Source organism: Vipera berus (assembly GCF_964194415.1).
Source record: "Vipera berus genome assembly, chromosome: 2".
Classification (NCBI taxonomy): Eukaryota; Metazoa; Chordata; class Lepidosauria; order Squamata; family Viperidae; genus Vipera; species Vipera berus.
In genome coordinates, this window is record NC_138203.1 from 280,990,949 (window position 1) to 281,006,850 (window position 15,902).

At 42.1% G+C, this 15,902-nt stretch overlaps 1 protein-coding gene across 1 annotated transcript in view; it reads left to right on the forward strand.

Moving 5' to 3' along the window:
• Window positions 1-12,833: 12,833 nt before the first annotated feature.
• LOC308663025 (vomeronasal type-2 receptor 26-like) overlaps window positions 12,834-15,902 on the forward strand; it is a gene marked incomplete at both ends in the record, with an annotated part of 38,384 nt that continues 35,315 nt past the window's right edge. The window contains 2 exons of the mRNA XM_081319168.1: window positions 12,834-13,054; window positions 13,780-14,068. Coding sequence (XP_081175294.1) covers window positions 12,834-13,054; window positions 13,780-14,068 — 510 coding nt within the window. The remainder of the gene's footprint in view (window positions 13,055-13,779; window positions 14,069-15,902) is intronic.

Below are 15,902 nucleotides of genomic sequence, written 5' to 3' on the forward strand. Positions count from 1 at the left end.
TAAAAGTTTGGAGTGACAGAAAATGGCTCATGCAGGGATGTCATTCAGAAGCTGTTAAAGACCAGGTTATTCTCCTGTGCTTTGAGACAGAGCAAAGGTTGAATCCCTGTTAGAAGGACTTTTGTTGGGTTTTTGTTGTTGTTGTTTCTGGGGTTATGAATCTTTTCCTCTTCTCAGTTCTATTACTTTTAATTTTAAGACTCCCAGAGTCACACAACCCATGAATTCTATGAATAAAAAAATAAACCAAACTAACAAACAAATCAACATAATAGATATATTTTCATTTTTAAAAAATCTTTTAGGTCCCTTCCATGAACTTTGAATGAGAACCAGTTGCAAACTCTATGAACAGCTAACTGGGACTCTTTCATCCTAGCAGTAAATTTTGGTGTGGAAAAACAATGATGGAGTTATCTCTTTTCTGATGCAGAGAGAAAATCCAGCATCCCTCTCTGCTTGGACCAGGCATCCCACAGAGTCAGCTAAGTTCAGTCTTTCTGTTCCTCTGTGACCATATTCTAGCTCTGCTCATAGGTAGCAAAGGAAAGTGGATAGGGACAAGTGTTCTGATTGGGTTCTGATACTTAATAGTTTAAAATGAGTTTCATTGCCTGCAATATACAATAAGGACTGCAAGATACAATAAAATAAGTTAACAAAAGGAACAGAACAAGGGGAGAGCACATTGTGTTCTAAGGATGCTGGAAGTATAGACATTCACTGGAAAAGGAGTGTTTGTAATGCAGTGCAGGAAGATTGACTTACAAGGAGAATTTGTTGAAGGACTTCTAGTGAACTTTAATGATTGAAAAATAGCCTTCATTGTAGAGAGTATGCCACTAATGAAATAATCTCCCGACTTATAATGATTGTCTGGGTCCACTTCACCCTGTTCCAGAGTCAGGGGGCTTTGGGCTTGTGCAGTTCCTGTTGGCCACAGAAGCAGAAGCATACAGCTGACCTCATGGGTGTGGTGGAAGGGAAAGGTCCTTAGGTTCCTCTGTGTGCACATTCTAGCTCTGCTCATAGGGCAAAAACTAAATGGAATGGGGCAAATATCTTGATTGGATTCTTAGACTTTACAGCTCAAAGTGAGCTTCTTCACCTGCATTGTGCAATAGCAGCAGGGCTTTTTTTTCTCATTGAACGCTCAGAACGGAGTTCCGGCACCTTTTTTGGATAGAACCTTGTAGGGTAGGCAAGGCAGGTTGTATAACATGTGTGAGTTCTGGCACCTTTTTCTTTTACAAAAAAAAATCACTGAATAGCAGGATCAGAAAGTAACTCAGCAAAAGGAGCAGATCAAGGGGAGAGCACCTTGTGTTTTCAGAGGACTGGAAATATAGACATTCCTTGAAAATGGAGTGGCTCCAAGGCAATGCAGAACTTACTTAATGAACTTCATTGAAGGGCTTGCATTGAACTTTAACAATTGAAAAATAGCGTTCATTGTAGAGACTATGCCAGTAATGAAATAATCTCCTGACTTGTAATGATTCTCTGGGTCCACTTCACCTTGCTCCAGAGTCAGGAGACATTTGGCTTTGCATATCTCACAGGCTCCCCTTGGCCAGAGAAACAGAATAAGTTGAAGCAGTAGCAACATGATTTGTCTTCCTGACTGAGCCTTCTCTGTAGTACCTGGTTCTAACAATGTATGAGGTGAAGAGGTGGAAGAAAACAAAACCTCTTCCAGGAAAATAGTTTTAGATCCAGTCAGAGCCAAGCCAAGGGATAAAAACACAGCACCGGTCTGTCCTAAAACCAGCCCCAGATTCTCTTTCTGTCTCCAGAACCATTTATGCACCCAGTATTTCTGATATAGACTCCACTCAGCTTTGCCTTTCAGTCTGATATTGATGTCAAATCAATTTGTGACTTATTTGTGTAACGTTTTCTGAAAGTTTGCAGAAACATCTCTAGGGTCCTAAACATAAAGACAACAAAGGCACTATAATTTGGATAATTGCAAGGAAGAGAACTTACTGAACCTTGAACAAGTCAAGAGGCAGGGATCCAAAGGGAGAACTCAAAGTTGTGGCTTCAAACTTTGAAGATGGGCCAGTGAGGGAGACTGGAGAATTTTGCCCCAAATATATATAGTTCCATTTTTTCCCCACCATCCTTAAATCTTAAAGATAAATAAAATTCTGACTCCTGTTTTCTTCTATTATCTCTTCTTCCTCTTTGAAATTTTTATTATCATTCAGGTCTACTTGTATTTTCCATTAAATAACTCCAAAAAATCTGTTACATTCCAATTTCATGTGACTGAACAGGTTCTTTGCCCGCTTAATTATTCTTGCCAAGGTACCTGGTTTGGCTATTGTTAGTTGATACCTTATCAGAGGTTCAGTTTAGCAATCTATTGTTACAAGTATCTCCCATAGTTTCCTGTGTCAGTGGGTCATTGATTTGTATTAATGGCTAAGGGACAGCTGAGACAGTGAGATAAATAAAATTAAATTTGGAATAAAGAATCTCCTATGTTTGATTATCAATTATTAAAATAAAATACTTCCCCCACACTCTTTAATGAATAAGCCAGCCATATAAGCTCAATAATAGTCAATTTACCAGAAAGCCAATAGTAGAGAACAAGCTGGGAAGAATTTTGGAATCATTAGAGAATATTGGCTGGATCCTGATGCGGTGGCAAAATTAGCAACACTGGAAACAGAGTTATTTGGCTGTACCTAAATTTGGGGTATTTCCCCCCCCCCATTTTTAACTGTGTTCTGTATCTGAAGCTTTATCTTCTTTTGGCACTCTTAATAAAGTTGATTTTCACTTAAATCCTGGAGTTGAACTATGGCTTTCTTCCACCGGCCTTAGGTTGGCTGAGCTACTGACTCCCAAAGCCAGTATTCTCCCATCAATACCTTTCTGGTTCCCCAGAGGGTTGGTGGACAAATTGTTGGTATTGAAGGACATGTGTAGCAGCAAGGGAGTTTAGTTGGCTAGTAGTTGTCCCACAGACAGGTGACCTCAGAACTGAAGGATGTCAGAAGAGGGGCAGGTTTGACCCTGAATATACCTTTTCCTAATTGCATACCGGTAATGTTGAACACTAGAGGGTACCAGGGAATCAAGGAGTCTTCCTCCTCCTCCTCCTCCTCCTCCTCCTCCTCCTCCTCCTCCTCCTCCTCCTCCTCCTCCCTATCAAGCAGCAGAGATCGCATATCAACCACAGAATTTTATAGCTTTTTTTTCTTGAAACCAAAAACAACAGAAAGGCTAAGTAATGCTCAGGAAGTCAGCCAGTTGAGAAGTATCAAAGAGTACTCATATACCAGGCCTGTCAGGAAGGTGCAGGACATAAAAAATGTCTCCTACAAGAAATTACACACCTAAAATCAGAAAGTCTGTTCAGCATCTCATCTTTTGGAGCAGGAACCGGAAGCTAAGAGAGAGGAAAGCATACAGAGGATAGAATTAGATCTGGAGCTTAACTGAATAGAAATCGCCAGGAAAGAGCACATAGGGAGAAATAGAAGGAGAAAAAACACCAGTTAACCTATTCAGGTTGTAACACCACAATATCATCACTAAGCCAGCTTCTGCTGGACGGCCAACCCGGTATTCACAGTGGGCTATGCAGCCCCTGCTGCCGGATGCTGTCAGCCCCTGTGTGCTCACCGTGGGTGGAGCACATTCCCCTCGTGATCAAGAAGAAGAAGAGAGAAGGACTGGAAAGCATGAACATTAAGACTGGGAAAGACCCACAAAGGGGGGTGGTTGGGTAAAAGAGAAGCAGGTGAGCTGGGTGGAGTTGAGGGCAGTAACTTTGGGACTGGCTCCCACTCCTTTTTCAGAGAAGGAAAAAGGGTGAAAAAGAATTCCCCCCCTCTGACATTTTATGCAATTGTTACATACAGTCTTGTTAATGTTACTTTTTTCTCTATCTTGATATGACTTATGACTAATCAACAATAAGCTATTTGAATATATTTATGAAAACCAAATTGGGGCCTTCGCCCAGGTTCGCCTGGTGCGCCAGTTGCGGCCCTATCTGGACCGGGATGCCTTACGTACGGTCACTCACGCGCTCGTGACCTCTCGTTTGGACTACTGCAATGCTCTCTACATGGGGCTGCCCTTGAGGACCACTCGGAGGCTTCAACTGGTGCAGAATTGTTGACTAGTCATTAAAATATATCAGAATACAGAATAAAAAATGTAACATTAACAAGATGTGTGTATAAATAGTACAAATAGTACTGGTGCAGAATGCAGCCGCGCGAGTTGTGTTGGGGGTCTCCCGATACTCCCATGTTACACCTCTGCTCCTCGAGCTGCATTGGCTTCCAGTTGCCCTCCGGGTGAGATTCAAGGTGCTGGTGATGACCTATAAAGCCCTACATGGCATGGGTCCGGATTACCTACGGCAACACCTGCTGCCAGCGTCAACCTCCCTCCGTCCAGTGCACTCCCACAGAGAGGGCCTCCTCAGGGTGCCACCAATCATAGAATGTTGACTGGTGGGCCCCAGGGGGAGAGCGTTCTTTGTGGGCGCACCAGACCTTTGGAACCGCTTACCTGTTGAACTCCGGATGGCCCCCGACCTTCGCTCCTTCCGGCGCGATCTAAAAACCTATTTATTTGAACAAGCCAGCCTGGTCTGATGGGTTCGGGGTTTGGGTTTTAACATGGCTTTTAACTATTGTATTATATCGGGCATAATTATTTAATGTTTTTTAACTTTTGTACTTTGTATTTTGATATTTATTGCCCTGTACACCGCCCTGAGTCCTTCGGGAGAAGGGCGGTATAAAAAATTAATAAATATAAAATATATAAATTGGATTCTTTTAAAGTAAACATTTTGGGTTCCATCTGACCCCACCAAACATAAAACAGCATTCTTCACTGTTTCTCCAGATCAGTTTTGATTTATTTTCAGACTTGCTGCATGATAAAAGTCATTTGCCCTTTTATAACTGGCTTTTCCCAAAAAAAGGGTTCCTCTATCCAGAAATTGTATGTATAAGTGCTCCTTCAGTTCAGATGGACCCTGGTTGGTCTCTTTGCTTCAGAATTTCATGAGGTGAATTTCATGAGGAGTTTTGCTCCTTTGCTTGTCAAGAATGGAATTTGTGTTGTTATGTCACAATGATTACTAACAATTCAACTTACAGCAGCCCTCAGGGATGCCCTCTCTAAGTGGAGACAAGTCAACGTCTTTTTTCACTACATAGAATACTGTGCTGTTTTGGACAGAATTCTTCCTTTCCATTTCACATTTTAGCATTTGCCAGGACCCATTGAAGGGAAACTCTGGATCACGACACTCATTGGACTGTAACCACGGAAAGATCACAGACTTCTCAAATATGTGAATATTATCTGGACTGTTGATTTTGAGAGAAAAAACAAACTAATAAAGGATGCCTATGAACCCATTTTTTTCTATATGGTAGCTGTTCAGGTCTTCTCCATATTGTCCTCCAATGCTGGTTTGTTGGGCTGTATCTTCATCCCAAAGTGCTACATTATCATTCTGAGGCCAGACCAGAATACAAAGGAACATCTTACAACCAGAAGAAATGTAGATATGTGAGACAGAGGAATTTCCAACAGACCAAACCTAGAAATGATCCATGCTGGTCTCCATGCACAAATAGGCCAATGGTTTTGCTTGAAAAAATGATGTCCTCCATCCTTGTATTGTAGAATTGCATGCTGGCCACTTAAGTCTTTGGTGTGTCAAGGTATCATATCTGTTCTGTGTCCTTAGTTTATTTGAGCCCTGAAATATCCCACCAAGGTATGTTAAACATGACACTTGTGCAATGGACATTTTGTTGATATGACAGAAATAATTACAGGAGGGCTGTAAAAATGCCATTATTTTATTTGTGTCATCATTCTGTGCAATTGGACTCAAGATTTCAGCATCATAAGCATAGGAAGAGGAGAAAGATACCTCCAAGCAAATTAGGACATGGATAATCTAGGTTGTCCAACTAGTAAACTAAATTATTATGTAGAAGTTAAAAAAGAGAGGAGCTGAAGTATACCCTGATAACATGGGTCTGGATTACTTATGGGAGCACCTGCTGCCGGCGTCAACTTCCCTTCGTCCTGTGCGCTCCCACAGAGAGGGCCTCCTCAGGGTGCCGCCGGTCAGAGAGTGCCGGCTGGCGGCCCCCAGGGGGAGAACATTCTCTGTGGGTGTGCCAGCCCTTTGGAATCAATTACCGGTTGAGCTCCAGATGGCTCCTGACCTTCGCTCTTTCCGCCGTGATCTGAAAACTTACCTATTTGAACAAGCCAGCCTGGTCTAATGGGTTTGAGGTATTTTATTTAGTAATTTTTAATTATTTATTGTAATGGGCTAGTTCTATTTAATCTTATTTTTAACTTTTGTATATTGTATTTTTATTGTATTTTTATTGCCCTGTACACCGCCCTGAGTCCTTCGGGAGAAGGGCGGTATAGAAATAAAATAAAATAAATAAATAAATAAAACATTTCCAGAAAATAATTCCTATAGAATGGGATGATGGAGCATCCCATGGATATGATGCAAGGAAGATGGGTGAGATTGGGCATAAACACCCAAGCAGGAATTAGGATAATTCATACATCTTGTGCTTTTGGACACTCCAGAGTTATGTGGTTGGTTGGGTAGTCATGAAAATGGGTCCTCAAGATCTTTTCTTATCTTTTTAAAATGGAAATTTGGAAGGAGATCCTATTCACAAAAAGAAGTTATCCTGAAATTATCACTTTTATTCTCAAATTTAGCAGAAATATGTGTGGCTATCTGTATCATTCTTATTCGCTCTATCACCGCTGTATCGTCCTAACACCAAATAAATTCTCAGCCTTCCTCATCCACTTCCTTTGGACCTGGATTGATATCCACCTTTTAAGGCCTGTGTCATAATCCATGTTCAATGAGATAGTTTTGGGGAGAAGATCTGTTCAATCTCATCATTGGCCATCTTGTCCAGCCTTCCGCTGAAAACTGATGTTTCAAATAAGTAACAGAAATAATTTATCTGCAGATTGTAGAATAAAAAATTGCCTGAATGTCCCTGGATTATGGTCTTTCAAAGCAGAGCTGACCTGAAAAGATATTAAAAGTGTGCAATAGAATAATCAGCTTTGTTTCGGAGCAAAAAAAACAAAACCTATTATAAAGATGGGGGCTGTTATGAAGAAGTGAGAGATTTCTTCTCCTGCAAATAGAAATGTGGGCAGTGAGAACGCTTATCTGCTCATAATGCTCAGTTGTCGCATCTCTTTCTGCTGACCCTTACAGTATGTGAAATAGGATAGAGAATGTTACAGACATAGTTGTGGGATATTGTAGGTGGTGAACATGATGTCCATCTGAGAGGAGATGTTAGCCTCAGTCCTTTCATGGACAAGTCCTTTTGCCTTCTGCAGCTAAAGGTAGGAATAAGGGTCTCCCCAGCTGATCCAGCACATCATCCCAACCCATTGTGGTATTCAAATAATTGCCATGAAGGCTGTAGCCCAGGATATAGGGAAAGAACTAGAAATGCTGGTTGAACTCTTGGATGGCAAAAAAAGTAGAGGTCTTTGATGCTCTCCTAACCAACAGAAATATAAACTAATTAGAATAGAGAGAACTAAAAACAGAAAAAAGAAAAGGGGGAAAAACACAGAAGAAGCTAAAAGTGCAACAAGAAAAGAGTTAAAAAATAAGAACAATAGAAAGCTATAGAAATATAAAGAAGTAACTTCCAATATTCTTCACAGCAACTATAAGTAGAATTATATTTTAACCTCCCTCTCTAAAGTTACATTCCAACTCTCTTCGTTCTACAATCTGTCCTATCAAATCATTAAAACCATAAATTTCAAGTTGATTGTTGTGCACCTTTTTATGCAAAAAGACATTTCAGTCACCAATAAAGGTAGATATTGTCCTTTCAGTAATCAAAGAAATCAGTTTGTCCATCTCAGCAAGTTCTGTCAATTTCACCAACGATTTTTCCATGATGGGTAGTGCTGAATTTTTCCACTTTGTGCATATAATAATCTCGTCATGTTAATCACAAATTGGAATATTCTTCCATGACGTTCTTCTATCCATTTATCCATCAATTTTAAAAGGAAATGTTCTGTCTTAAATTTAATATTTATCTTTAAAATTCTATCAAAATATGAATTCGAAACTATTTTTAAAGCTTTTTTACATGTTCACCAAGCATAATAAAATGTCCCTTCATGTTTTCAGTTACAACTCTACAGAGCTTTTTTTTAAAAAAAAAAAAGCCTGTGATGTAGTCTGGGGAACTCTGTTTTAGTTGAATTAGTTTAAGAACCAAAACTAGGAGCACCCCAGGCCTTCTTTCCTTGTGTCCCCATCATTTCACCCCCAGCAAGGTTCCTGAGATACAGAAAGGTTCAATTGCTAAATCAAAATTCAAAAGTTAGCATATGTTTATGGGTCTATATGTATGTCTTTGGAGGGGAGACAAAGACGTGAGGGAAGGCAGGAAATTGCTACGGTTGACAGAATCAACAAACTTGCCTTGAAACATAATATTTTCTCATTTTTTTCACCAGAAAATAAAAACAACATTAAGACATTAAGCCTTCACTAGTTTTCTTTCTTTATAGATTTAGATCCGTTCTTGATTCAGGAGGTCAAGGTAGTGGACATGTCCTTATTTATTTATTTTATTTTTATTTTATTTAGATTTATATACCGCCCTTTCCCGAAGGACTCAGGGCGGTTTACAGGATATTTAAAAGAAAGTCAATACAAAAGCTAAAAACAATTTTAAAAGATTACATCATTCCCTGAGAAAAAATAAAAACTCCAGTTAAAGTTAAAAAATTCTCAGCCTGGGCCAGAGAGCTCGAAGAGCCAGGTCTTCAGGTCCCGGCGGAATGAATGCAGGTCGGGGGCAGTCCTAAGCTCCGCGGGCAGCTGGTTCCAAAGGGCAGGCGCGCCCACTGAGAAGGCCCTACCCCTGGGTGTTACCCACCGGCAATCTTTAACCGGCGGCACCCTGAGAAGACCCTCCCTGTGGGAGTGCACTGGACGAAGGGAGCTTGATGCCGGCAGCAGGTGTTCCCTCAGATATCCCGGACCCAAGCCATTTAGGGCTTTATAGGTCATCACCAGCACCTTGAGTCTCACCCGAAGGGCAACCGGAAGCCAATGCAGCTCGCGGAGTAGAGGTGTTACATGGGAGTATCGGGAGACCCCCATCACAACTCACGCAGCTGCATTCTGCACCAGCTGAAGCCTCCGGGTGGTCCTCAACGGCAGCCCCATGTAGAGAGCGTTGCAGTAGTCTAAACGGAAGGTCACGAGTGCATGAGTGACTGTGCGTAGGGCATCTCGGTCCAGATAGGGTTGCAACTGGCGCACCAGGCGAACCTGTGCAAAAGCCCCCCTGGTCACGGCTCCTATATTATCTTCAAAATTGAGCCGTGAATTATTATTATTATTATTATTATTATTATTATTATTATTATTATTATTATTATTATTATTATTATTATTATTATTAATTTAATTTGTATACCACCCTTCTCCCGAAGGACTCAGGGCGGTGAACAGGGCAATACATAATAAAAACAAGATACAAAAATTAAAAATTATTAAAAAGTAATTAAACAACAATGCCCGTAATAAATTAATACAGATTAAAAGTTAAGACCAATTTATAAAATCCAACCCCATCCCATCAGGCCAGGCCAGCTTGTTCAAAAAGATGGGTTTTAAGATCACGCCGGAAGGAGCGGAGATCAGGCGCCATCCGGAGCTCGACCGGAAGATGGTTCCATAAATCTGGCACGCCCACAGAGAACGCCCTCCCCCTGGGGGCCACCAGTCGGCATTCTTTGACCAGTGGCACCTTGAGGAGGCCCTCTCTGTGGGAGCGTACTGGGCAGAGGGAAGTTGATGCTGGCCGCAGGTGCTCCCCAAGGTATTCCGGACCCATGCCATGTAGGGCTTTGAAGGTCATTACTAACACCTTGAACCTCACCCGGAAGACAACCGGAAGCCAATGCAGCTCGCGGAGCAAAGGTGTGACATGGGAATGTCGGGAAACTCCCAACACAACTCTCGCGGCTGCATTCTGTACCAGTTGGAGCCTCCGAGTGGTCTTCAAGGGTAGCCGCATGTAGAGAGCGTTGCAGTAGTCAAGACAAGAGGTCACGAGCGCATGAGTGACCGTACGTAAGGCATCCCGGTCTAGATAGGGCCGCAACTGGCGCACCAGGTGGACCTGGGCGAAGGCCCCCCTAGTCACAGCTACTATATGGTCTTCTAGGGAAAGCTGTGAATCTAGGAGGACTCCCAAGTTGCGAGCCCTATCTACAGGGGGTAATAACTCACCCCCCATAGAGAGGGGTGGGATATCCTGAATATCCCGAGATGCCGGTACGCACAGCCACTCAGTCTTGTCAGGGTTGAGTCGAAGCCTGTTCCTCCCCATCCAGACCCGGACCGCCTCCCGGCAATGGGACATCACGTCGAGGGCATCACTGGGGTGGTTTGGGGTCGAAATGAAAAGCTGGGTATCATCAGCATACTGATGATACCCAACTCCAAAGCCACGAATGATCTCACCCAGCGGTTTCATGTAGATGTTGAACAGGAGAGGCGAGAGGACCGACCCCTGAGGAACTCCACAAACGAGAGGCCTCTGCCCCCCTGCCAACACCGACTGCGAGCGTCCCAGGAGATAGGAGGAGAACCACTGAAGAACCGTGCCTCCCACTCCCAATCCCCTGAGGCACTGCAGCAGGATACCATGGTCGATGGTATCGAAAGCCGCTGAGAGGTCTAATAGGACTAGGACAGAGGAATATCCCCTGTCCCGAGCCCGCCAGAGATCATTCACCAGCGCGACCAATGCCGTCTCCGTGCTGTACCTGGGCCTGAAGCCCGATTGGTACAGGTCTAGGATCCAGGAGGACACCCAGGTTGCGAGCCCTATCAATGGGAGGTAACACCTCACCCCCCATCGTTAGAGATGGAATAATCTGGTTAACCCGAGATGCCGGTATGCACAGCCACTCAGTCTTGGCAGGATTGAGACGAAGCCTGTTTCTCCCCATCCAGACACGGACCGCTTCCAGGCAACGGGACATCATGGCGAGGGCATCGCTGGGTTGGTTCGGGGTGGAGAAAAAAAGTTGGGTATCATCAGCATACTGATGATACCCCACCCCGAAACCACGAATGATCTCGCCCAGCGGCTTCATATAGATGTTGAACAGGAGGGGCGAGAGAACCAACCCCTGAGGAACTCCACAAATGAGAGGCCTCGGGGCAGACCTCTGCTCTCCCTTTCCTCCTGTGGTCCTGCCTTCTGAAGCACCAGAGAAAAAGTCAACTCTATCTGGGATTTGTCTGGAGACAGTTATTCCCCTAAATTCAAACACTAAATTCCTTGAATTAAATTCTCAGCAAAGTTCATATCTTCCAGTACTTTAAGTAAAAAATACCAATTCAAATTCCAGGTCCCCCCAAACTAGATGCTGGGTGGATGTGGCAAGAAATCAGGTCTGACCATCCACCACACTTTGGGCATTGCCATCATCTCACCTGCAGACCTCACAGCTTACTCTTTAATTAGTAAATTTAGGAACTTCAAAATATAGACGATTTCAGTATATTACACAGACAGGGAAAGACAACATAGAGAGTGTCAAGGGGGAAAAATATTATCCCCCCTTTAACTTTCTCCCTATTTACCCAATGATACAATCCATAGTCTTTCAGTCACCTCTCATCCAAAAATTGATATTTCTAGAACAGATTGGAAATGAAATTTAACTTCAGACACAAGGAATTTTAAAATCAGCTCCAATTTAGGGATCGTACATGGAGATTTAAAGTAAAAGAAAATTACAAACAGGCCCTATTCTTAACTTTAAGCAGGGTTAAAGGGTCCCTGGAGGTCATGTAGTCCAACCCAGTACTCAAGCAGGAGACCCTATACCATTTCTGACAAGTGGCTGTCCAGTCTCTTCTTAAAAGCCTCCAGTGATGGGGCAGCCACAACATCTGAAGGCAAACTGTTCCATTGGTTGATTATTCTCACTGCCACAAAATGTCTTCTTAATTCTAGGTTGAATATCTCCTTGATCAGTTTCCATCCATTGTTTCTTGCCTGACCTTCAAGTGTTTTAGAAAATAGTTTGACCCCCCCCCTTCTCTCTGACAGCCCCTCAAATATTGGAATACTGCTATTCCATTATTTGAGGTTCAAAGGACTGATTGCTTCCATTGCTCTGGGTGATCTTGTTCAGGGGCCTCTGGAGAAGATACCTTACTAAAGGACAGCAGAAGTTATCTGGTTGTTGAAATACCTTTCTCCAGCATCATTTTCTAGACATGTCTTGACAGGATGGACCACAACCAGTACAGGACAATGCCCCCAGGGGTGTGTCTATGATTTTTCACTAGCATCTTTTTCTCCAGCTACTCCTCTGCAGATGGGGTTGTGAAGAAGTTTAGGATCCCAAGAGGAGAAATTCATTCTCAGTGTAATGATCACAATTACAGGTATGACACCTCTTCTGCTGCTTCTCCAGTGACTGCCTTTGATGTAAACATCAAACATTGAAGCAACATGCAAAGGCCTTTCATCAGAAAAGAATAAATGCATCAGCTCATATTCTGTGTGGCACAAGTATTGAGACAGGCAGGAATGCACATTTCTGAATGCACATTTCTTTCAAGGTGAAAGTCAGTTTGCTTCTGTCTGAACTGGGAAAAGCACTGGCATTTCCCCCTCTTGTGAGAGTGCTTTGAATTCCTCTAATTCTTCTTCTTGTTCTTATTTAGAAACGGGAAAGGAATTGATTCAGCCCTATAAATCATGGACCTCCTGATTCTTCTTCTGATGCTGCCAATGTCGCAGCCAATCTCCGTGAAATTTAGCATGAAGTGCCCACTGAATTTGGACCACCAGGATGGAGAAAAGCCATGGAGCTATTACAGGCCAGGAGACCACCTCATTAGTATGATCACCACTGGAACAAAAATACTGCGGACGACAATGTTGTCTTTCAACATGGCTCCTTATTATCAATTTGAACCGTAAGTCATTCAGTGTGATGGAGCCGCATTCGCTCTGTTTGCAATTCTAACACTCTCATTCTTTTCCTGTTTCATTTATGCCTATATTGCAGGATCTATTTGATTTCTTGAATCATTTTGATTTCCATTGCTCCTTTCTTTTGTCTTATTTTTTGGGAAGAGACTCAAATCCAAAGATGGGCAGGAAAAAAAAAAGAACCAAAAGAAGTCCAGATTATATATCTTTCTAAATCCAATCCTGAGTTGTCACTTGAATATCATTTTCAGTTTTATACAGTTATTGAATGGGTTGTAGTTGCCTCTTTGCAGCCCATTTCCATATTTTTATAACCACTCATTCATATTCAGTGCCTGATCCTTATAGGAACAGAGAATGAGTTGATTTTAGAATTGCTTTTCTGAGTTGTTTATGAAACAGCCTCTTCCTATTATGATGCTTCTACTTTAATGATTGATTTTAAATCTTGGTTACTTGACAGATGAAAACAAGTAGTACTAGAAAGAATGGTTTATTTGTGATTCTCAACTTTAGCGAAAAACTATCTCCATCCCATTTATCGAACACTGATTAAAATGAAATGGTGATGGGTAATTATAATTTCCTTCTGGTTTTGGATCAGAATTGGCATAAGAGTTAGAGGGCTTGTGGAGACAAAGACAATAAAATTGAGAAAATAGTTTGGTATTGCTGTAAATAATGATAATATGAATTTTTTTTACCTTAGTATACCTTTTGATAAATTAAGAATACTACGCTACATTTTTAACATTCAAATGGTCAACAAGACTCCCCAGCTTTTGCGAAATCTCACACTTGGCTACAACATCCATGACAACTATTTGAACACACTTGGGACTTCAGATGCCTTGCTGGAGATGCTCTCTAATGGAGAAGCCAATGTTCCCAACTATAGCTGTGGAAAGAAGGACAACATTTTGGTTCTTGTTGATGGAGCTACTGATGACATCTCCATCCAGATGTCAAGATTAGGAAGCACTTACAAAGTCCCTCAGGTTTGTATGTGTTTTTATATGGGAAAATCGAGTAGGATGGTGGATTTGTAGGTGATAGGTCCAATCACATCCTAACTTCAGAACTTAAGAACTGCTTTTCATCATGGCCATTGTAGGTGTCATGGTTAGGAATTGGGATCCCCAATATGGAGGGGATAAGGATCAAAGCAATGATAACCTCTCATGACATCATCATCATTGCTTTGGGTCTTCTGCTTCACATTTGGTAAGGTGTGAAGAGCCTCTATGTTTAATTGAAGGGTCTTCTGTACAAAAGTAAGGTGAAGTAGAGATGAAAAGCTCATCTTTTCTACCTAATGTTAACAAAAATATTTATATTTTTAATAGTAAACAAATCTGAGGTTTTTTGAAAATAATTAAAATGGATTTTCTTACCTATAGCTGATAAAATACATACAACTTATGAACTCACAGGGAGCACTATCATTAATTAACCACTATTTTTAAAAAAAATTACAAGCATAGTAACCAATATGTCAAATATTATATATATATATATATATATGTGTGTGTGTGTGTGTGTGTGTGTGTGTGTGTGTGTGTGTGTGTACACATACATACATACATACATACATACATACATACGTGTTGTTGTTAGTTGCGAAGTCGTGTCCGACCCATCGCGACCCTATGGACAATGTTCCTCCAGGCCTTCCTGTTCTCTACCATCTTCTGGAGTCCATTTAAGCTCACACCTACTGCTTCAGTGACTCCATCCAGCCACCTCATTCTCTGTCGTCCCCTTCTTCTATTGCCCTCAATCTTTCCCAGCAACCCATTAGGCTCTTCTCCAGTGAGTCCTTCCTTTTCATTTTGTGGGTGTTTGTATGTAGATCTTTGGTCATTCGGGTTTTTCCCCATGTAGAATTGGAGGTATCAGGGCAATGTTTCAACGAAATCTCATCCGTCATCCTCAGGCTGGTGGCTTCAGCTTCATTCTTCTGGGAGAAGTGTGTGGTAGTGGCTGTTTTTTCTTCTTTTTTAAACTGCCAGAGGGGGTGTGGTCTGTGGATGGAGGTGTGCTCTGATTGGGTGGGGGGTTAGCTGTGTTCTGATTGGGTGGGAGTGTGTTTTGAATGGGGGCTGTGTTCTGATTGGGTGGGGATGTGTTTTGAGTGGATGGGCTGGTCTCAGCTGCCAGCCTTAGACCTGAACTGGTGAGTTGTGCTGCTTTTGTTCGGCTCCGTGTTTGTGGTGGTGCCATGTTTTTATAGTGGGTGTCAGTTTGCTTATTGTGTGGTTTGAAGGGGTTTAAAGTGGCTGATGTTGCAGCTGTAGTTAGGTTTCTGTTTTGTGGTTGTGTGTTGTTATCGTTGTGGGTTAGGATTTGCTTTTTGAATGGTTGTGTGGTGGTGATGTCATGTGATGTTATCATGAGTTTGGGTCTGGTATCATTCTTGGTGGTTGGGACTCGTCTGTCAATCAAGGCAGGTTTCCAAATGGCTGGTAGGGTGTTTTTCTATCTCGATGGCTTCTCTGATTATTCTGTTGTTAAAATTTTCAATTTTGGCGATAGTTCTGTTTTTTTTAAAATCAATTTCAATACAAACAAATGGAAGGAGTACCCATGGGATCACCCCTTTCACCTGTAATCGCAAACCTCTACATGGAACACTTTGAAACCCTCGCTCTAGAAAAATCCAACCACAAACCCAAACTCTGGCTCAGATACGTAGATGACACCTTTGTAATCTGGCCACATGGCAAAGAAAAACTAGATGACTTCCTCACACACCTCAATAGCCTACACCCCAAAATACAATTCACCATGGAAACAGAAGCTAACAATCAACTTCCCTTCCTTTACGTCTTA